Source organism: Carassius gibelio, chromosome B3 (genome assembly GCF_023724105.1).
Source record: "Carassius gibelio isolate Cgi1373 ecotype wild population from Czech Republic chromosome B3, carGib1.2-hapl.c, whole genome shotgun sequence".
Taxonomy (NCBI): Eukaryota; Metazoa; Chordata; class Actinopteri; order Cypriniformes; family Cyprinidae; genus Carassius; species Carassius gibelio.
Window position 1 is genome coordinate 35,353,727 of NC_068398.1, and position 24,418 is coordinate 35,378,144.

General features: G+C 40.1%; 1 protein-coding gene across 1 annotated transcript; it reads right to left on the reverse strand.

The window, feature by feature from the left end:
* Positions 1-416: 416 nt before the first annotated feature.
* Positions 417-18,285, reverse strand: LOC127953414 (zinc finger protein 239). Its single transcript, XM_052552659.1, has 2 exons — positions 17,779-18,285; positions 417-3,137 (listed from the first exon to the last, which is right to left on the reverse strand). The coding sequence occupies exons 1-2, from the start codon at positions 18,065-18,067 to the stop codon at positions 2,323-2,325; spliced, it is 1,104 nt and encodes a 367-aa protein (XP_052408619.1). The 5' UTR covers positions 18,068-18,285; the 3' UTR covers positions 417-2,322.
* Positions 18,286-24,418: the final 6,133 nt, after the last annotated feature.

Sequence of the window (24,418 nt, forward strand, 5' to 3'; positions counted from 1 at the left end):
CATGTTGTGTGGTTTTCAACACATTTGTTCTAAGAGTGTGGTCAGTTTGAATGTGGCACATTTCGTTTTTAGTCACATGGTCAAGGAACAGATGAGAGAAGATTTTGACGGTTGCTTTGCATCTTTTCTTGGCGGGCTTTTACATAATTTACATTTTATTATTTTGCAGATGTTTTTATCCAAAGCGACTTACTATTGGGGAACATAAAGCGATTCTCCATAAAGAGGCAAACAGGCACATGAAGTGCTTGTAATACCAGGTTTTAGGCACTGTTCAAATAAGTACAAGCTAGAAAGAGAAGGAATAAATAAAGAGAAAGACTTCAAAGAGAAATGGTGAACAAGAATGTTTTGGAAAGTGATTTTGAGACTCTGTGATGGTACCCACGAGGCGTCACTCACTAGCGGATCTCAGACTTCTGGAGGGGATGTAGGTTCGTAATAGTGAGTGGAAGTAGGTGGGTGCAGAGCCTGTGGCTGTTCTTTATGCAAGCATCAATGTCTTGAATGTGATGCAAGCTGCAGCCAGTAGCCAGAACAAGGAGATAAAGAGAGGTGTATCATGGGCTCTTTTGCGATTGTTGAAGACCAGTCGTGGCGCTGCATTCTCAATCATTTGTAGAGGTTTATTTGTGATAAAATGGTAGGCCATTAATGCTCCGTTATGTACCATGAATGTAAGTCTTTATGTATCATGAATGTAAATCAAACAACAAAATAGCGAAACATCACTTTTTTAGCTTTATTAGACTTAATTTATACACTGAAGAATATGTAGTGCTATTTTACATTTGATTATTCAATTTCTGTACCCGAATACAATTAGACTTGCAAATGAAATCAACTGTGCTGTATATTATCTTAATTTTTTTAGCATTTATCCATGTTTGTAATTTGCTAATTTCTATGCTAATTTATTCACCTACAAAATCACCCCAATCATTGTTGTTGTTTTTTTTTTCCCTAAAAAGAGCTGTTCAAGTCATCTGGGGCCCGTTTCAATAAGGAGGTTCAACCAACTCTGAGTTTAAACTTGAACTCTGAGTGGACTTACGCTGAGATGGGAAACTCTTGAGTTTTCGGTTACAGAACAGCTGAAATTAGCTGGTTTAATCAACTCTAAATTGACTGACTCTGAGTTAAGCGCGTGCACCACAACTATAAAAAGCCATTATCAATGGAGCACCAATATTACGATTCACCATGGCAACAGCTCCTGCCAAAAAGCCGTCTGCATACTTCAGACTCAATACAAATGTAATTCTTATCAGTGTTCAGTGTTATAATATCACAGGTGAAAACTGGCAGAATGTTAGATTAATCAACTAATAGTTAATCATTTTATGGTATCTCATGGGAAATAAATATATATAATATATACATCTAATGTGACGTGATGGGAAAAGTGAGGAGAACAAGCTCGACAAAATCTGGACTCTAACCCAATCAATCGCATTACAAGCTATTTTTTCTGTGTCCAAAACATTACCGCCTACACCACTGAAGTCGTTATTCACATGTGTCATATTTAACCTTATGTGTCGATGGAGGGCGGAGTTACAGTAGATTTGCTCTTAGTAATAGACACTCCGAATAATCTTGTTTTCTATTTGCATCAAGATTATTTTTATTACCACACTGGCATATAATTTTACTTAAGTAAAATGCACTTAATTTACATCCCCCCCAGGAAACAAGACTAAGTATTTTTATATAATTTTCTTAAATAGAATATCAATCTTTATTTTATTTTATTTTTTATATATTTGTACTTAAGAAAAAAAAAACAGTTCGTAAGAAGAGCATTTTTCAGCGTGCATCAATTAAGTGTTTAAAAAGGGGAGGAGACCGAAAGAAACTCTGGGTTTACCGAAGAAAACCTGCTCCAGGTTAGGTTCATAGAGTAAGTTACTATGGTAACGGGCTTGACTTACCGTGCTTTCTCGGGTTTGACAAACCTCCCATTATGAAACAGAAAACCTAGTGTTTCCCTCATTTCAGGGTTAACATACTTAGAGTTTTCACTTAACCTCCTTTGTGAAACGGGCCCCTGGTGATCTTTTTCTTTTTTACATATTGCAATATACATTTCAGAAAAAAAATACTGTAAATATCGTACAGCTCTACTAGTAAGTTTAGGAAAGGTAATAGGCTCAGTAGCTTCTGCAGCATGAACCTTACTGTGATTATTTTTTTTTTTTTGTATGACTGTAGAGCAAATGACTGAATGAAACACTTCCCACATGCAGTGCAGTGATAGGGTTTACTCCAGTGGAGATCCTCTCATGTGTTTTCAGATTTGATAACCAATTGAATCTCTTATCAGTGAGAACACTTATAAAGTTTCTCTCTAGTGTGGATCCTCTCATGTGTTTTCAGATTTGATAACTGATTGAATCTTTTGTCACAGTGAGAACACATATAAGGTTTCTCTCCAGTGTGGATCCTCTTGTGTTTTTTTAGATTTGATAACTGATTGAATCTCTTGTCACAGTCAGAACAGTTATAAAGTTTCTCTCCAGTGTGGATCGTCTCATGTGTTTTCAGGTCTCCTGACTTTTTGAATCTCTTGTCGCAGTGTGAACACTTGTAAGGTTTCTCTCCAGTGTGGATCATCTTGTGTGTTTTCAGATGTGTTGAATGATTGAATCTCTTGTCACAGTGAGAACACTTGTAAGGTTTTTCTCCAGTGTGGATTCTTTCGTGTGTTTTCAGATGTACTGACTGAATGAATTTCTTGTCACAATGTGAACACATATAAGGTTTTTCTCCAGTGTGAATCCTCTCATGCAATTTTAAACGGGTCGCTGAACTAAAAGTCTTCTCACACAAACGACATGAATGTGGCTTCTCCTTAGTGTGGACATTCATGTGTTCCTTAAGGTGTGCTGATTGTGTGAAACTATTCCCACACTGATCACATGTAAATGGTTTTTCTCCGGTATGAATTCTCATGTGACACTCAAAACTTGTTTTCTGTTTAAAACTCTTTCCACACTGGGTGCAGGTGAAAGATTTATTGGCTCTTCTTTTCTTTAAATCTTTCTGTTTGTCTTGAGAACTCAAGGGTTTTCCTCCAGTTTTGACATGATCCTCAACGTCACTCAATTCTTCATTCTCTTTTTCTTCAATGAATTCTGAAATAAAAGTAAAAATGGTCATTTTTGGTAACTCGTTAAAAGCTGAGAAATGTGAACATAAAGTAACCCCATTCAATGTTTAATGTTTGTAAATGTTTTTTTTTTGACAATTGAATGGCATTTTCACTGTCTCACAAGATAAAAATGAATATAATTAATATTGTTATTTAAAATGCAGGAAATCATTAAACATTTATTTGTCCTACATGGACCTGTTGTTATACAAGCTGTTGACTCGTGAAAGAGTCAATCTTTTGTTCATTATCTGGCTCGGTGTTCATATTCAGTTCTCTCTTCACAGAAGTTCAGTCAGTCTACTGTTTGAGTACATGAATTACTCCGGGATATTGGTTTGTTTGAACTCAGAGGGAGTGTCAGCCACATTAAAAAAGTTAACAGCTTAAGTCATTTTGTGGATGAATGCGTATCGGAGACACAAAACGTTTAAAATGATTCCGTTTGATGAACTGGTCCAAAAAGATCCGGTTACATCGAATGATTTGTTCACGAACCGGATATCACAAACTGCTTTGATTTGAACTCTCTCTCACAACAGACACGGAAGAGAAGACAATGCTGAATTAAGTCGTAGTTTTTGCTATTTTTGTATTTTCAATGCTTCAAATAATTCTAACTGACCCTCTGATGTCACATGGACCACTTTGATGATGTTTTTCTTACTTTTCTGGACATGGACAGTATACTGTACACACAGTTTCAATGGAGGGACTGAGAACTCTCTGACTAAATCTAAAATATCTTAAACTGTGTACCCAAGATGAACTCACGTGTTTGGAAATTTCATGAGGGTGAGTTAATAATGACATAATTTTGATTTTTGGGTGAACTATCCCTTTAAATGAGATTGAGGAACAATCAGATGTAATTGATCATTTGAACGCAAGACCTATTAGATTGATTCAAAGTTGCAAACTGATTAGATCTGAAATATACTCTGGTGCTAAACGATGCAATGAATCCTGTATCTTACAGGAAGCCAGTGTTATTTAATAAGCACAGGAGTAATATGCTCTCTCTTCTTAGTACCCGTAAAAAGCCTAGCCGCTGAATTCTGAACAAGCTGCAGGCGGGAGAGAGAGGCCTGACTCACACCCAGATACAATGCATTACAATAATCCAAACATAAAAGCATGCACAACTTTCTCCAAATTAAAGGACTGGCTTCAACTTAGATATAGATCTAAAATGGAAAATAACTTTTAAACAATGGCATTAATTTGTCGATCAAATTTGAGCTCTGAGTCAAAAACGACACTAAGGTTTTTCACTCTAGAAAGATTTTTCCAAGGAAGTAATCCCAGGCAGTCAGTGACATTATCCACGCATCCCTTTTTACCAAATAAAATAAACTCAGACTTTTTCTCATTCAGCTGAATAAAATTATTAGCCAACCAACACTTAACCTCATCCAAATATTCATACAGAGACTGAATGGATAAATGATCCTTGCACTTCAATGGTAAATACATTTGTGAGTCATCAGCATAGAAATGGTAATGAATGCCATGTTTTTCAAAAATTGATCCTAGAGGGAGCATAAAAAGGGGAAACAAAACTGGTCCCAGGATTGAACCCTGAGGAACACCACACATGAGAGGGGCAACAGATGAAGAGTAATTCCCTAGACTGACTGAAAAAAGTCCTATCTTTTAAATATGAAGAAAACCATTCTAAGGCTAAAACCTAGATGCCAACATGGACTCTAAAAGCTGCGGTAAGATCTAAAAGTAACAGAACGACACAACTTCCACAATCAGCTCTCAAAAGAGCCAGGTCTAAATCCTGATTGAAATCTATCCGAAATGCTGTGCATACACAATCTTCTCCAATATCTTTGAAATAAAAGGCAATTTTGAAATGGGACGAAAATTATTCATATCAAATGAGTCTTAACCAGCTTTTTTAAGAAGGGGCAGGATAACTGCATGTTAAAACTTGGTGGAACAACACCTAATGTCAAGCTACTATTCATTATAGTTAAAATGCATGTACCAATAAAATGAAAAACGTCTTTAAATAAAAGAGAAGGAATCACATCACAAGGAGACCTAGTGGGCTTCATGTGCGCAGTTATTTATTTGAGCTATGTTAGACAGACTCATAGTCTGTAAAATTTTAGCATGATGTAGAAAAAAAGTTTGGAGTCAGTTTGTCATTTTATTTTATTAGTGTTCATTTATTATATTAAACTGGACAATTTGTTACACCTTTTTAAATTTTATGTGGCGTCATGATTTACTTTTGATAAAAACAAAGGTTTATTTTTGTATGTTAGTTTGGTATCACATTTATTGTATACCCTTTAAATTCACTTATTAAAGGAACAACACCAGCTGCAGTACGGTGTATCATTTATTTTAAATGATTACGTATTTTGTACATTGTACATTGCACATCAAAGAAGGTGGCGTTTCAGAACACACCCACCGATTGCGTAACCACCACGGACCAATAGAAGGTCAAAGATGTTTAGGAGCTGAAACTAACTCCCACAGAAAGTTTGCTTTGTTTCGGCAGTTTGAAACAGCTGACCAAGCTCCTGATTTTGTTCTAAATGATGTCATAACAGTTAATTTTCGATTTATTTTGAAGTATATGAGGGCTTTGATTTATTTATGCACATGCATGCACACTAGGGCTGGGACAACGCGTCGAGGTCATCGATGATGTCGACGCAAAAAATATGGGCATCGATTCGTCTACATGTTTTTATTTCTCTAAAAAACGTTTGCAAAACGTTTACCTTATGTGCACTGAATATACGCGATGGCTGGATCAACATTCTGTCCAACGTTATATCTTTTTTTTTGGCGGCTGTCAAAGCCTTATTTGATCGGTGAGTGATGTAGAATAGAATGACTGCTGCGCCTTATGACAGGGCGTGTACGAGAGAGAGCCCCGGCTGCGCGCGCACTCACAGTCTTCAAACAACACGAGCGCTTCTTGCTCTCTCTCTCCCTTGTGCATATTAATCAAAATCATTAAACACAATAGAAAAAGGGCGAAACACCAAAGTTTCATGCGTGCTCGTGTGCTCACAGTCTTCAAACTACATGAGCGCTGTCTTGCTCTCTCTCTCTCTCTCCCTCGTGCATATTAACCAAAATCATTAGACACGATAGAAAAAGGGCGGCACACCAAAGTTTCACATGGAGCAGTCAGAGATTTTTTTTCTCCATGACAGGCTGCTGGCTCCCACTGTTAGTTTTTTTTTTTGGAAAAGCACACTGAATTAGCTTAAAGCCCTCAAGTTTACATTGGTTACTGTATTCTTTCAATTGCTCTAAACAAGTATTTTGGGTGACCTTTTTTAGTTTATTTTAGTGACCTTTTATTGAATGCTAGATATCAAGTTGTTGTTATTTTCATCTGAAAGAAGAACTTTTTTTCAGTAAGCTAGGCCCCATGTATTCAGTAAGCTTGTTTCAGTAAGCTATGTGTTTTCAAGGCTTCAAGGTTTTATTGAATGCTATCTCTATACAAGTGCAAAGTAATGCATTTGTAAGGAAATATTAGCTCATTTATTTTGAGAAGAATCAAATCTAAAGTCCAAATTGATTTAGTTATACTTCATCAACGGTTCATCCACCGAACTTAAAATTCAGTATATCCTTAAAATTCTGTTTAAGTTTACTTCATGAACAAGATAATATAAACAGAAAGATAATTTAAATACGCTACAGGCTAGGTAGCACAGGATCTGGGCAAAGTTTAATCTTAAAATACACCACACAAGACAATACTTCTTTATAAATGAAACAAGAATTTATTGAGCTATTCTATAGATTATATGGATCTAAAACTAAATGAACACACACACACAAACATACATACACATACCCACACAGTTGCAACGGATTTATGAGGTGAGTTAATGAGAAAATCTCTACCAAATTCATATGCGTATCAAGAATCAATAAAAGCCCAATAGAGCCCTAGTTTATCTTTACAACTTAAAACAACCTTGCACCATTTCAGCATTAGATAGAGGTTTGTTTGTCTTTACTTGTGGTTGTGCTGCTGGCCGCGGTGTCGTTTCATCTCCTTGGCTCGCGTTGAGCTGAAAGGGGAATCCCGGCTGGGATTCGTGGTTGCGTAGATGACGTCTGGGGATGCCCTATGCCTCGATTGGTTGGTTGACTGCCCGGTGATTTTGAGAGATTCAACAGCTCTTGCCTTGACGGTGGACAAAGTTTCTTCCGAGTCCTCTCGTTTGCGCGGCGTGAGCTTTGAAGATTCTGTCACGGAAAGTTGAAGTTCTTTATGACTTGCAAGCACGCTGATGGCTAGAAGCCAGGGTTGAAGAGGGGCAAGCAAGCATGGTTTCACTGTCACAAAGTTTCAACGGAGTGGTTTTGAGTTCTGGATGGCAAGAACGCTAGCAGCGTGTAGGTAGTTCAAGCCATGGCCTAGATGGAAGAGCAGCGTAGTGCACCGCATTTAAGCGGCATGATACACGACATCAACCTCTACAAGAGATGACGCACTTGGAGACTAGATTAGAGACTAGACTGGAGCATTGGGGTTTTATCAAAGCAGAATTGGTCCATCCATTTTATCATTGGTCCATTGCTCCTTTTTAGGGACTCAGGATGTCAATGTACCATTAGTTTCCTCATGAGCGGGGGCATTTTGCAACAGACCTTTCCTCTGTTGTATGATCACGTTATCACTTCGCTTAATGTCGCAATGTCCTTTAGCCATTTGTTACCCTGACAAAAATGGGTCCAGACAATCTTGAGCATTGTTTTCCTCAGCTAATCATTAACGGTGTTCAGATCACAGATTGGAGGAAGTAGGCTCTTATAATTACTTTGGCCGAAGCAGCCGTTTCTGCAGTTATTGACGTGACTGTTCACCGAGGTCCTACACATTCTTAGCCAGTCTTTTATTTTGTAATTTTAAGAGCAATAAACATATATTGCAATGTTAAGGAATTCATGTTTTTTTCATTCAGATATGTAAATCAACATGTATAAATTGTTAGTAGTCAATTAATGGGGAGATAATCGAAATCTAATCGGTCTGGAAAAAATAATCGTTAGATTAATCGATGCATTGAAAAAATAATCGCTAGGTTAATCGTTTAAAAAATAATCGTTTATCCCAGCCCTAATGCACACACACATGCAGAGAGAGCAAGAGAGAGATGAAAAACTTTGTGAAAGTGGAAAAGGTCAGTTGTCTATGTTGAGAATGTAAGAGCTACGCTTCTAAGAGCTAAAACAAAAAAATGTTCCCACGAAAAAGATATAAAAGAGCATCTTTGGTGTCCAGCACACGGTTCACTCTCTTCGTGTTGGATTCCAGCAAAAATGAAAAAGGCCTGGAAGACTCAGAGTCAGAGGAATCTGAGCCAGAGGACTGCAATCCCCCTGAAGACAACACAGGGTTGGAAGAGGAGTGCCATGAATCGGACGAGAACTGTGAAGAAGCAGATGTAGACCAAACCTTCAGTTCTAAAAATGGGCAAATACTCTGGTCTACTACTCCACTTCCACAGGGGCCAGGGGAGATCTTCAGCTGCACGGGTAACAAAGTGAACTCCTGGAACAACAAGATACTTGTGTTCTTGTGTAGAGGACATAAAGTCAACCTTTTTATTATTTTTCCAGCATCTCGGTGGAGATGACAAATGGTTAAACAAAAGTGTGCATATGGTGCTGACTGGAGTGATGTGAATTGGACATATGCCACATTTCCACCAAAATTACCCGGAACAATTGTACCAGGAACTTTTTCCCCCAGGAACTATTTTCTCCCCAGACCTGTTGCTTTCTGTGTTTCCAACGTGGTCTAAAGTACCGGGAAGATTAGGCAAATAGACTGGTGACGTAGATCTGCCTGCTTTTCTCAATACAAATAGTACGCTGATTTTGGACTTCCATTCTCTGTAATTGAGTCTTTGCGAATTCGACTCGGGAGTGTGGTGTCCGCATTCATTTAATCCGGTAATTCTGCTGTATACAGCAGTGTACTCTTGAAAACATCTGTCAGCTCGCCTTGACTAATGCAATATTCTTCACTGTATATGTGGCGAGGGGGGCGTGGTTTTGCGGAGTCGGTAGTGGGTGGCGCGTAAGTAGGTCAAGTGCAAATGATAAACACGTGTCTGATTTTAATAATTGGCGTGGAGAGACCGGATATAAGCCGGGGAGCGCAGGTGGTGCGCGTCTTGTCGTGAATGTCAGTTGGTGATTCCACCGGCCACCACAAAAGCACCATTGTGCCCCCTACCATTAATGCAGGTCCCCTTCGAACAAATTGGTATGGACCTCATCGGGCCATTATAGCAGTCAGCGCGGGGGCATCGCTTTGTAATAGTCCTGGTGGACTATGCAACGTGATATCCTGAAGCAGTGCCTCTCCGCACTATTTCCGCTAAAAGTGTTGCGAGTGGACTGTTTCGCGAGCTTTAAGAGTTATTGGGCATTAAATCGATTTGAACAAGCGTCTATCACCCACAAATAGATGGGTTGATCGAACGATTTAACCGCACATTAAAATCCATGATTCGTAAGTTCGTACATGAGGACGCCAAAAATTGGGATAAGTGGCTAGAAAGTTTCTTGTTCGCTGTACGGGAGGTCCCGCAAGCCTCCACGGGGTTTTCCCCCTTCGAGCTTCTCTACGTTCGTCAGCCCCGCGGGGTCCTCGACGTCCTTAGGGAAACTTGGAAGGACGGACCTTCTAATAGCAAAAATGAAATTTAATATGTCATGTACCTGGGAACAAAACTCCACACTTTGGGGCGGCTGTCAATGGAGAATTTGTTGCAGGCTCAAGACAAACAGAGTCGGTTGTACAACAGGGGGCTAGACTACGTCAATTCGCACCGGGAGATAAAGTGCTTGTATTACTCCCTACGTCTAGTTCAAAATTACCCTTCGAGGTCACACGGCTAGTTGGTGACCTCAACTATGAGCTAGCTCGAATGGATAGGGGCGGAGCACATCAAATATTTCACCTCAACCTGCTTAAATAATGGTCCGAGGCTAAATCAGTGATGCTGGCGACGGTAGTTAGTGGAGTGGAGGATCTCGGTCCAGAAGTGAGTTCAAAGTCTCTCGCTCAATCTCTCACTCTGGCCCCTGGAGGAGACCACCTCTCGCCCTCGCAGCTCACTGATATAAAGTCAATACAAGCAGAGTTTGCTGATGTGCTCTCGCCCCTGCCTGGTCGAACGAATCTTATTCAGCACCATGTTGAGTAGGGGTGTGCCAAAATATCGATATGGCAATATATTGCGATATTTTCTCCCGCGATTGATTCTCGATGCGCTCTTGCCAAGTATCGATCTTAAAAGTCGTTATAAAACGCTCTATTAGTATTCATTATCCCTTGACCCTTCTCCAGAAGTGGATAGGGGGCGCGCGTTGCGAGTTTGGCTGTTGTGTTGTGAGCGTAAAAGAAGACGTACACACACTTGAAATGGTGGAGTCAAGCGAGAAAAGTAGAAGTGAGAGCAAGAAGTTAAGGAAGGAGCACTGAGCTCCTGCTGATCGTGTGGAGCTGACCATCTCCGAAATCAGCAAAACTAATTTTAAAGAGGCGCTGCTTTTATAAATAAACCACAGATTTGAGTTTTAAACAACAACATTTTTGCCTGAAATACTTTGTTACATTTCATCCCACAATTACTGTAATATTTTGAAAATGATTCGAATAAATGTTGAAATGTTGAAATCACAATGCTGCATGAACTCGACAAATCAGGATGTTTAGTGCCCAAGTCCCACCCCCAAAAGTTCCGGAACTTTGAAAAGTACTACCTCGCCAGCAGGGACTTTCTGAGGGGCATTTTTTTACCCGGAACTTTAGTTCTTGGTACCTGCGGTGGAAACACACAGAGTACCAGCCCAGAGTCCCTAATTCCTGGCTCTATATATCTATATATTCCTGGCTCTATATAAGTTCCAGCAGCTATATATGGAAGCATTTATTCTGCTCTTTCTTGCTTAAGTTTATCGCTCCAACAATGGGGCCCTCTCCAGTTTGTGGAAGGATGAAACTGGGTGTGCAATTTTTTCGTGCTGTCATGCCACAGAAAAGATTTAAAATGTTGTTAAGAGTCATCCGATTCGATGAAAAGGCCACAATACCTTCTCGGCATGAAAGTGGCAAGCTGGCACCAATTCGGAATCTGTGAAATTTATGGGTTGATCATTTCCAACTAATGTTTAATCCTAGTCAATGTTATGCGTGGAATAGTCTCTCAGCCTCAGACATCATGCCCATGGACCATTGGCTAAACAGGACATAAAAGTTAAAACACTTCAGGATTGTCAGTCGTCATTGGATTGATTGAATTCTATAGGATTTATGGGAGACGTGTGTGTCAGGTTCTTTAACGTTCTGTCTGGAAACACAGATCCCGTGACGATACCCCCTTACGAAAGATAGCGTTCTGATGATTCGGCATTTCCCGTAAAGGATGTCACAAACCAAGTAACAGAACCGCCACCCTGGCCCGGGTACACTTTACATTCAGCATTCCTTTATGTCTCACGCACAGCCATGTCCACACATCGAGCTCGACACATGCGCAGTACCATGGAGTGAAAGGCTGTCTTCGAGCCCTCTTAATGACAAAAATGAAGTAATGCCAAAGGTGTGCAGACGGCCGAAGTATACTTTGGCCTTTACGCAAAAGGCGACTGGCTGTTTTTTGCCTTATTGTAACTGTCTGTTCTGGACTTGCAATTTAGGGCTGTGCGATTTGGGGAAAATATCTAATTGCGATTTTTTTTGACTGATCTTGCGATTGCGATTTGATTTGGGATTTTAAATTTGCAAAGTCAAGGTTCAGCTCAATATTATCAATAATGTGCAACACATTATGAGTATCCTTACCCTGCTGAAAAAAAAAAATATATATTTTTTTTACAGTTTCATTAAATTTTATTTATACATTTAGAAGACACTTTAAATCAAAAGCAACTTATAGTGCACTCAGGCTAACATTTTTTCAACACGTGTTCCCTGAGAATCAAAACCACAACCTTTTGCGCTGCTAACACAATGCTTGACCACAAAGCCACAGGAACATTACAAAATATTTTTTTTTGTTTTAGGCATTATTCCAATAGGAATTACTGTTGTTCTATGTGTTACCATCTGCCATATTACATCTCACCAATAGAATCCATCAAATAGACACCATTATAGTTTACATTAAAACCAATACAATTCTCATTATAACCCTGAAGTCCATTACATTTTCAATTGTGTTTTGGGATGAGTTCTATATATTTTTTATCTTTTTTTTATAGTGGGTGTTTATGCAGTTGGCTAGAGCAGAGTTGGCTACGCTCACTCTATTGGTTAGCAAGACTGACACTCAAGCCGGCAGTCATGCATATGCTCTGAAAGAGCGTAATATCGTGTCCAGATCGCAGGCATTTGCAATTAGAAAATCGCAACCTCTCAAATCGCGTTTGCGATTCGATTTATCGCACAGCCCTAATGCAATCATTTTACACAATGTCATTTATGTGGAAATATGAAGTGCTTCAAATTGGGTTATTAAATTAAATTATTTGTGTCATTATTATATAACAGAATTATATAAATTATATGTATATGAATTATATAACTAAAGTTAAATAAAGATGTCAATATTTTTTTCTTTATAGTAAACAAATCAAAGACAAAATAAATTCTACTGTTTCGAAGGTTCATTTCTAAATATGTTTTAATATAATTGAAATTGATTTTACACACAAGCAATATTGTATTGCATATTGAATGTTTCAACAAGGTACCGCATATCGCACAGCCCTTATAAAATGATAATGATATAAAATAATAAAATGAGACTCACATGGCTCAAGGGGGTGAATAAAGGCCTCCTGTAGCAAATCTATGTTTTTAAAGAAAAATATCCGTATTTAAAAAGTGATAAAATAATTGTTTCTTCCACTGACTGTCCGCTGATATTTGCAAGCCATTCCGGAGGTTGAGATATGACTCTCATAAATTTGTTTACAGGAGCAAAAGGAAGTTTCATTACTTTAGCAAAGGAAAACCGGTCTCTTACAGGCTTATATCAAAATCTTCTTATATTTTTATTTACCAGTCCTTGTTTTGTACTTCTAATAAGTGGCTGTCATTTTGTTTTGGTGTCTCTTATCCACGCTTCCGTGTTCGGCACAAATCACTGATGCCTGCTCTACGCGTACATCCTACGTATGTAAGTAAGTAGCCCGGGATGGCTTGCACGTATAACATTTCAGATAGGAATATTTTTCTCACAATAAACATCGATTCGCTACAGGAGGCCTTTATTCACCCCTCAGAGCGATGTGAGGCTCTTTTTTTTAATCAAGGATTCACATGCTTTATTTGACTACTTTTGGACTGTTGAACAAAAACGCCCTCCTATTAAAACTTGGAAGAGCCAAGATAATTATTAATATAACTCAGATTGGATTAATCTTAAATAAATCAGTCATATACCCTTGAAGGATTCTTGAGAGTAGGGTTGTAACAGTTTGAGATTTTCACGGTATGATAATCGTTTCAGAAAATACCGCGGTTATACTGTTTCACGGTATTAAACAATCAAAACTGTTTTTGTTTTTTGTTAAATGTTTGAAATTAGGGATGCAAAATATTGATTAATTCCATAATCGATTGTCGTTTAAATTAACAATCAATTTATCTATTAATCGTTAACCATAATGCTGCAAAATGGATCTATTGCAGGCAGCAGTCACTGGCATGACAGAATGTGCTAAAGCCACACACACACACACACAAAACGCTTTCTCACTTGAATTAAAGGGGGCTTTAGTCTGAATAAAATGGTAGTACAAGGATTATAAAATTAATAGATGTGATTAGGATTATTTTATAAAATGAAGAGAGAGCGCCATACATTTGAGATCAATTTACTTTGTTGACTTTCTTATCCCGCACAGAGACCGCTGAACGTGCCGGTGCTGTAGGGAACTTTTGTAAAAAAAAATATTTTTTACATATTTATTAAACCTGTCATTATGTCCTGACAGTAGAATATGAGACAGATAATCTGTGAAAAAAATCAAGCTCCTCTGGCTCCTCCCAGTGGTCCTATTGCCATTTGCAGAAACTCCATCGCTCCCGGTAAAAAATAACCAATCAGAGCTGCGGTCCATAACTTTGTTTGTGTTCAAAATGTAGCAAAATGTATATAATAAGTGAGTACACCATGAATCCATTTTCCAAACCGTGTTTTTGGCTTGTCCTGAATCACTAGGGTGCACCTATAATAAGTGTTTATATTCTGACTATTTTAGATTGCTTCGGGGATACCGCGGCGGAGTAACCCAGTACCTTTGTGATTCTTCATAGACATAAACAGAGAGAAGTAGTTCCAGCTATGATGTTCTTACGCAAGACGCAAGCAGTTCTGTTTATTAACCGTTAGAGCATCAAAAGTTCCCTACCGCAGCTTTAAATGGTTTTGTGGTGCTCGTTGTTGTATTTTAAAACACAATTACAATGTTTTCAACTGACATTATGGCATTTAAAATAAAATGATCCCAAATGTAACTGTGGCGCGCGTGTGACTGCTCTACGCATTAAGTGAGCCGCATCCATCGGCGCTGCTGCAACAAAACACTGTTGCTCACATTAATTTGATCCTGCTGGATTCTGTTCTAGAAAATGTCAGATTTGGAATTTTTGCGTTCCGGTAGGCCTAGCCTATTTGTTTTAAAATATAAAGCATACAGTGCATTAGGTCATGACAGCACGTGCGTGTAGACGAGGACGAGCGAGAAAGAGAGAGAGAAAAAAAAACAAAGGGTTAGGAAAATGTTAGATGACCATGCCTCTGCCGTATAGCCTTCATTAATGTGGTTTAATTTGTTCTGGTTTACCAGTTTGTTTTCTTAAATCTTCTTATTTCGCAGATTTATTTTAATTATCTTTCACTTTTAATCGCATCTCTTAGGCTACTGTGTGTGGTAAACATGGGAAGGGAAATTAAAGATTTCATGAATTAATAATTCGTTCGATTTATTAATTTGTTCCCTTATTTCAGTTAAATCATGGGTTATTTAGGGAACAAAATTAACGAAACATGGACAATTGCCACAAATTAATAAGTAGTAGAAACGAATTAACAAGTTGTAGGAATGAATAGTCTATCTGTCCTATGTCCCGCAGCCCTGCAGAGTGCAGTTCTGATGAAATGACTACATTTCTATTGCTTTTCATGTTGAATGAATTTTGTGTTCTTTCTATTATAAGCTCTAACCTGTTAACATGGGAGCCGAATTAAAAACAGACACGCCACGCAGCTGAGACGCTTGCGCCACGCATCCAGTGTGTCGCCGGCCGCAGCCAGTGTGGCGTGAGCGCCGCGTGTCTGAAGCGTCCCAGAAGCGTGGCGGATTCTGTGTCTTTACACACCAGAAGTGTGCCTGACGCGGCGCTGGCGCGCTGCTGCTATAGAGGGAGACCGTTGACAGACCAGGCTCTTGTCTTAATGACAACAATATAAACTTCTTTTTTTTTTACACACCTACACCTACTGATAAAGGACACTGTCAAAAGTATTGACGGCGAGATAGATTATGTTTGACAGGTGCAATATTTGAAAATCGATAATTATTTATTTATTTTTTAAATTACATTTATATCTGAATTTATGTCAACCTATAGACTTTCAAATACCAAAATATCATGAATTCATATGTATTTGTGTACAAAATGACATAAAAACACATTTTCCTATTATATTTTGCCTGGAAACGCTTCCAACACGCACGCGTGTCGCGGTAAAAATAGGCGTCGGTTCTATTTCTAGCATGCACGCGTTTTCCGCGCGTCTCACGCAAGGCGGTCTATAAGCTCGAACCTGTTAACATGAGAGCCGAATTAAAAACCGACACGCCACGCGGCTGAGACGCTTGCGCCACGCATCCAGTGTGTCGCCGGCCTAACGGTCAGGTGAGGAAGCTGAGAAATCGAGTGATTAACGTTGTTAAACTTGTTAAAAATGTATTGAAAGACTCTAAAAAGGAAGAAATAATGATACTTATCTGAGCTGCATCCCAAACGAACCATTTTGGGTGAAGTAATTTTATCTGTTGGTGAGTTGTTGATCTAGTTACTGTATCTGCTGTTTGCCATTACATAGCAAAAGCTAATTTAACAACTGATATTAATGAAATATTAATGTATGCCATTTATAATAAAATGTAATTATATAAAACACTGAAGTGGCGAGTACAAAATGCCTGTTCTGCTATTCTGTTCTGTTATGTTCCAAAGGCAGAGAAAGATAGAAAAATCCCAATTTACACCGATTCAAATTTCTAGAAACTTGGGGACCATATACAGGCTAGGGGAACTCATATCAATCTTAAAAAACCTCAGAAAGGGACATTTTCATGTCATGGGACCTTTAAAAGGCCGTTCACGTATTGCGTCCTTTGCGCGATCAAGTTCGTTATTTCAAATGTAGCAAACGCGCTCGTTTTTTCCAGGCGCCTCTGCACCGCATCGAGTTAAAAACATCTCAACTTTTCATAATGCCGCAAGCGCACCGCAGGTCATGTTCCTCACCTTTCCCGTAACAAAGTTGAAAGCTCAGCCAAGATGAAGGAACAGCTGATAATAGCTGTATGTGGATTGCCATTTTTAAATAAATCAAGTAGCAGAGCTACTGCAAGCAATTTTTAGTGTTGCAAATTCATTTATCAATGGCTGAAATTTCCACGTCTTCATGGAGAGAGCAGGTCATTGTTGCTTAGCAAAGGCAGACGCCTCAAGAGCGCTAGTGCCAGAAGGCTTTGGGAAAAAATCAGAAAGCAGCTTGTCTAAAGTTTCCATGTGTTTTAGGCGCGATATATGAACTGCCCCTTAGGTGGAACGTTGTTGCCTAGGCACAGGTGAGATTCTGTGTTTGTTATTTTCTCTCAATATCGTAGATAAGCAAATGTACACGGTATGATAATCGTACATGTTTATATCGCGGTATATCGTCATACCGGTATATCGTTACAACCCTACTTGAGAGTGCTTAAAACATGGCCTAATTTTTTTTTTTGGGTGAACTAACCTTTTATGTTTCTAGCACTGAACACAAAAGAAGATCTATTGAAGAATGTGGGTAACCAAACAGTAACTGGTGCACATTTGACAGTAGAAGAAATACCTTGAAAGTCTGTTCAACTGTCTGGTAATATACATTATTCAAAATAACATTTATCATAACATCAGAATATCAGAATATTGTTTTCTGTGAATGAGTGAACAGGATGATTTTCACATAATTTTTGTAGCATCAACTCTAGTGTAAAACATCCAGTTCTCAAAAGTCTTGTGTATCACAGCCTTATTTCACCTTTCACCTTTTTTTTTTTACTAACCATACATAAACGTTGTTTTCTCAAAAGCACAATCATGGCTACATCCATGCTGCTCACATATTATTGTAGCAGAGCAAATACATTGTAATCAGACTTAAACCAATAATGTTTTTTTTTTTTTTTAAGATGTTATATAAAAACACAAATGTCAGGGCATTCCCAAAACAGAGAAACCCCAGATAAGTAAAACTTTGTAAGCCTCATTTAACATTACCACAAACAGTCATTAATATGAATGAAGAATAAACACCAACCTCCTGGTTCCTCATGTTTTATTTTCCAGGTTTCTGGTTCCTCATATTTTACTATCAAATAATCTGGTTCCTCATGTTTTATTTTCCAAGTTTCTGGTTCCTCGTCTTTTATTCTCCAGGTTTCTGGTTCCTCTTGTTTTATTCTCCAAATTTCTGGTTCCTCTTGTTTTATTCTCCAGGTTTCTGGTTCCTCTTGTTTTATTCTCCAGGTTTCGGGTTCCTTGTGTTTTATTGTGCTGGTTTCTGGTTCACTCGTCTCCTCTTCACTCTCTTCTTTAACAAACATCATTTTCACAGCAGCAGATCTCAGTTCAGATGATACTCCTCCAGATATTTCTGCTTGATTCAAAACTTAGTCACGACTGTGAGGACGAAAATATTACAGTATTTTATTGACCTGACTCAAAACTGATTTTCTCCCTTAAAAGAAACGTTTCTAAGCGTTTTTATATTAAACCATCATCCCGACATAACAACAGAGATCGTGATGAAACTAATCTTCTTCTTCTCAAGTTTAATGGCGTAGTAGCCTATGTGTTTAGCGCCTCCCGCTGGACTGGAGTATGAAGAGGAGAGAATAGGTAAATAACACGGGGGAAATTACCTATAGATAGTGCATCTATAATGCTGGCTATCCTAGCTATGTCCCGATTATCTTGATGGTTCTACAGATTATTTTATCCCTTGTCAAAAAATTCTATTGGAATTTCATTTTATCCATTTGGATCTTACTGTATTGTTAGAATCCTATTGGACATTCTAATGGATTTTATTTGATTTTTAGAATCCTATTGGACATTCTGATTTATTTTAATGGGATTTTACTGTGTCCCTGTAGGATTTTATTTGATGCTGCTCAGAATGTTATTGTGGACATTGCATTTTATTTAATGGGATTTCAATTTTTCATGTATGATATTTTTTTGATTTGTATCATATCGGACGTTGTGATTTTTAAATGGAAATTCATTTTGTCCTCTACAATCTTACTTTTTCTGTTAATTACTTCTGATTCTGTTAATTACTTTACTTTTTTGGAGTAACACTGTGTGTGTGTGTGTGTGTGTGTGTGTGTGTGTGTGTGTACTTGTAACCCATAAAAATGCAGCTTACATGAATATATACAAATATAAAAACTTAGTCATAATACAGTAGGGCAAATATAATAAATATGATATTTCATATGAGTTAAAATGTATTACACATGACTAAGAATTCATAATAAACACTCTGTCTGATTCCCTGGAGATAATGATTCAAAAATGATACGAAAATACACACGCGATTACAAACATGAAGGACGTAATAGATTAAAACACCAAGCTATCGAATTTATTAGTGAGGAAGTTAACTGTCTGAAAAGCAAGTGTGGTGCAGTGGAGTCCAAGGTGGGCAAAATGGAGCAGACTACCTCTGAGCAAGAGAGAAGGCACACCTGGAAAGTTATTTGCGACGTTGGAAATAAAGAATTCACGGAGCCCCTGAGAAAGAGAGAGATGTTCGACTACAGGTGATCCAGTTATGTCAGCGACTCCTACCAGAGGACAAAGACAAACTTTCGAACGCCATTGATATTGGTCGCAAAACCAGAAGAATTATTGTTCAATTTGTGTTCAACCTGTGTTGCGTGCAGCATAGGAGTCTACTTTTCTCAGGGAAAACAGCCTGAAAATATCTGAGGACTTATCTCCGACAGATAAAGGGAGGAGGAAGAAATTATGTCCAGCAGTGGAAAAAGCAAGACAAAATAACAAGTGTGCTTACTTTATTGGAGATAGGGCGTTTGTAGAAGGAATTGAAATATTCCCTCCAGTAGTGTTGTCACGGTACCAAAATTTCAGTATTCAGTACTGATACCAGTGAAAATCCATGGTTTTCTGTACCAATTTCGGTACCAAACCAAAGTTTAATTTGGACTAAATTCACCAGTAAAAATTCATGGTTCTCCATACCAAAGCAAAACACAAAAACATGCTAGCTGAACAAAACTCTATTTTTATTAATAATGTTAAACAATGCCGTTCCTTATATTTGTTTAAAATTGTGTTTCAAGTTTTTCCACAAGTAAAAATGAAAATAATGAAAATAAATTACAAACCTAAAAAACACAATTTTTATAAATTAAACAAAATATGCCATGACCAAAGGGTTATAAACTAAACTATTATTATACATGTATAAAAAACAATGGCATAATATAAGTATTCAAGGCAAGGATTGTAAACATTTGAGTGATTAAATAACTAGATAAATAACAAAACAATAATCCATGACTGAATAAACTCTTCTTATTTATAAACAAAATGTCATGACTGGTCAAGTTATAAATGAAAATTTTATAAATGTAAAAAAAAAAAAACAGAAAACACATTCGTCACATTACATCTCCTGGCCCAGAGGACAAGCCCTACACATATCACAGTTAGAAATTGAAACAGCTGGGTTTCCTAAAACTGTCTGTGCAGTTAATGGATGCCACATTCCATTAGTAAAACTGCACTATGAGAATCCTGTGGCCTATATCAATAGGAATCAGTTCTATTCTGTTATTTGTACTGGATTCTGTGACAGTCAGCGGCGGTTCTGTAATGTCAGTGTGGGTCACCCTGGTAGTTGGCATGATTCAAGGGCATTTCGGTTGTCAAAAGGGAGGTGACTTCTTGAGGAAGATCCACATTCCCTGGTTCATGAGGGCAAGCATATAATTGGAGATTCTGTATCCTCTCTCGCTTCAGCTAATGAAGCCATACAGAGACAATGGCCACTTGACTGTCAGCCAGAGACGCTTCAATAGGAAACGGAATTCTGCTCGTGTAGTTATTGAGCATGCATTTGGAACATTAAAATAAAAATTCAGGGGACTCAGATGTGTGCACATGAGAAAAGTAATGAACATTCCTTCTGCAGTCACAGCCTGTTGCATTCTTCATAACATCTGCCTGAAATCCAGTGACCAAATTGACGAGGATCAGCAGGAAGATGTTATGGAGGATGTGTCATGATCAGTGTTACCAGAAACACGGCGAGAGAACCAATTGCAGGTAAGTCATTTATTAAAGGGTAATCCAAAGGGGTAAACAGTTCAGGCAGGGTCAAAACCAGAATATCCAAATACAACAAGAAAACAAACAAGAAGAAAAGGCAAGAACTGACGGACATGAATCAACTTTCAACATTAAACAAGGACTCCGTAACACAGACTCAGACAGACCGTGTATAAATACACAGAAGGATAATGAGGGAACAGGAGACAGGTGGGGAACAATCAATACTCAACAAGGAGGAAGGTGACCAAATAAGGGAACAGGAAGTGGTGATAAGGTGACAGACACCGTGAGAAAGGAGGACATCTAGTGGAACCCCAGGAAACACAACCCAGACACTGTGACAATACCCCCCCTCTACGGAGCGGCTTCCAGACGCTCCACGACAAGACACAACACAGAGACCAGGAGGGAGGCAGACAGATGGAGGCTCAGGGGGAGGGACGGAGGGCCAGAGTCACTGAGGGGAACAGACCAAGAAACCAAGAAACACAAAACAGAAGTCCATGAAGAACATCATGTGGGGCCCACCAGGGCGGAGCAGAAGACCACCACAACCGTGTGATCAGGGTGGAAGCCCCCCAGGGAAGAGCAGAAGACCACCACAGCAGTGTGGTCAGGACGAGAGCCCCCCAGGGCGGAGCAGAAGACCACCACAACCGTGTGGTCAAGACCAATGCCCCCCAGGGCGGAACAGAAGACCACCACGTCCTTGTGGTCGAAGAAAGAGTCCTCCAGGGCGGAGCGGAAGACCACCACCACCGTGTGGTCAGGGCGGAAGCCCCCCAGGGCGAAGCAGAAGACCACCACGTCCTTGTGGTCGAAGCCAGACTCCTCCAGGGCGAAGCGGAAGACCACCACAATGGTGTGGTGAGAGCCGAAGGCCCCCAGGGCGGAGCAGAAGACCACCACAGCCATGTGGTCAGGACCAGAGCCTCCCAAGCGGGAGCAGACTTGACTCAGTCCTTGAAAATCACCAGTGACTTGACTCAGTCCTTGAAAATCACCAGTGACTTGACTCAGTCCTTGAAAATCACCAGTGACTTGACTTGACTCTGAAAGGTCAACGGTGACCAGCCTAGTCTCTGGAAAGTCCATGGTACCTAGCCCTGGCTCTGGAAGGTCATCGGTGACTAGCCCTGACTCTGGAAGATCAGCGGTGACTATCCCTGATTCTGGAGGGTCATCAGACACTAACCTCCACTCCGGAGAGTTCATAGGAACCTTACTCAACTCCGGAGAGATCACAGGAACCTGACTCGACTCCGGAGAGTTCACAGGAACCTGACTCGACTCCGGAGAGTTCACTGGAACCTGACTCGACTCCGGAGAGTTCACTGGAACCTGACTCGACTCACTGGAACCTGACTCGGCTCCGGAGAGTTCACTGGAACCTGATTCGACTCTGGAGGGTCTACTGGAACCTGACTCGACTCTGGAGGGTCAACTGGAATCTAACTGGAACCTGATTCGACTCTGGAGGGTCAACTGGAACCTGACTCGACTCTAGAGAGTTCACTGGAACCTGACTCGACTCCAGAGGGTCAGCTGTGACTGCCATCCTGTGCAGCGGCGCTGGGCAAACAGTCATCTTGGGCTATGACTCTGGACAGTCGGCCATCTTGTGCTGTGGTGCTGGGCTGGTGACCATCTTGTACTGTGGCGCTGGACCGGTGGCCAATTTGGGCTATGGCGCTGGGTTAGCGGCCATCTTGTGCTGTGGCGCTGGGCTGACAGCCATCTTGTGCTGTGGCGCTAGGCTGGCGGCCATCTTGGGTTGTGGCGCTGGACTGGTGGCCATCTTGTACTGTGGCGCTGGACCGGTGGCCAATTTGGGCATTGGCGCTGGGTTAGCAGCCATCTTGTGCTGTGGCGCTGGGTTAGCAGCCATCTTGTGCTGTGGCGCTAGGCTGGCGGCCATCTTGGGCTGTGGCACTGGACCGGTGGCCAATTTAGGCATAGGTGCTGGGCTGGTGGCCATCTTAAGCAACGGAGCTGGGCTGGTAGCTATCCTGGGCAGTGGTGCTGGGCTGACGACCACCCCAACGGAAGAGACCGGAGTGGCTGGGGCATCCCACGGAAGTCGTTGCTGCAGGTAGCACACAAATTCCCAGAATTCCAGTGTCTCTAACTGCGCCATCTCCTCCTGAGACACTGGATCATCCAGCCCGCCATTGAAATAGTCCTTAAGGGCCGCATCATTGTAGCCCATGCCCTCGGCCAGGGACCAGAACACCTGAGCCAGGGCACCCACTTCATTGCCCTCTTGGCGGAGGGCGGTCAACCGAAGATACTTGGTTCGCCTCTCCGCAATCTTGGCTGGGGAACGGAAAAACGACATACCGCTGGTTCCTACGGGGACGGAGTCCTTCTGTCACGATCTGTGTTACCAGAAACACGGCGAGAGAACCAATTGCAGGTAAGTCATTTATTAAAGGGTAATCCAAAGGGGTAAACAGTTCAGGCAGGGTCAAAACCAGAATATCCAAATCCAACAAGAAAACAAACAAGAAGAAAAGGCAAGGCAAGAACTGACGGACATGAATCAACTTTCAACATTAAACAAGGACTCTGTAACACAGACTCAGACAGACCGGGTATAAATACACAGAAGGATAATGAGGGAACAGGAGACAGTTGGGGAACAATCAATACTCAACAAGGAGGAAGGTGACCAAATAAGGGAACAGGAAGTGATAAGGTGACAGACACCGTGAGAAAGGAGGACATCTAGTGGAACCCCAGGAAACACAACCCAGACACTGTGACAGGATGACCCATACCCACCAGAAGCCCACATTCACAATGATGCATCACATCATAGAGATGCAATCTATGGCCGCCTGTGAACATCACATTTACTTGTTCTACCTTCAACAATTCCCTCCATAAAAACTTATTTAAACTTATCTTAAGAAGCTTTTTGATTTGACTGCTTTGTGAGCTGGTGGATGGGATTGTACACAATTCTTCTTCGGCGCTCCAAGTCAGGCCGCACTAGCGACTCTAGAGAAGCTGTTCTCCTTTCTGAATGCACTTCATAAATTTCACAGAATGTGGATGTTGTTTGTCTCCTTCTGTGAATTTCTTTGGAGGGCATAGCAGTGGAGGGACCTGGTTGTTCTTCTGGGAGAGGCTGTTCTTGGGAGCCTGTGGCCTGTGCAATTGAGGACTTGTTCTGGGATGAGGTAGTGTTGAACAGAGAAGTCGAGCAGATTGTGCCTGATGGTGCACTCCCAACTCCAGATTTCCCAAATAAGTCTTCCATTTCCTTTGAGAAAACATGTAAAACAATGTACAGTAAATAGAGATGCTTTAGAAATTATTTTTTGTGTAAACCCAGTGATTTGCAGTAATTTCAAAACCAAAAGCACACCAACCTTGTAATACTCCCATGTAACTTTTCCCTCTCCTGTTGACCGACACCGGTCTTTAGCCATTTTGTAAGTCGTGATCATGTTGCCAAGTTTTTTGCACAATTTTTCATTGCTGATGTTTTTCTTTGAAAACTAGCTCAAGCTTTTTGTAAAATGTTATTTTATTTCTGTAGTACAAATGCAGATACATTTTTGTGAGGTCAAGCAGCAACAGTGTGG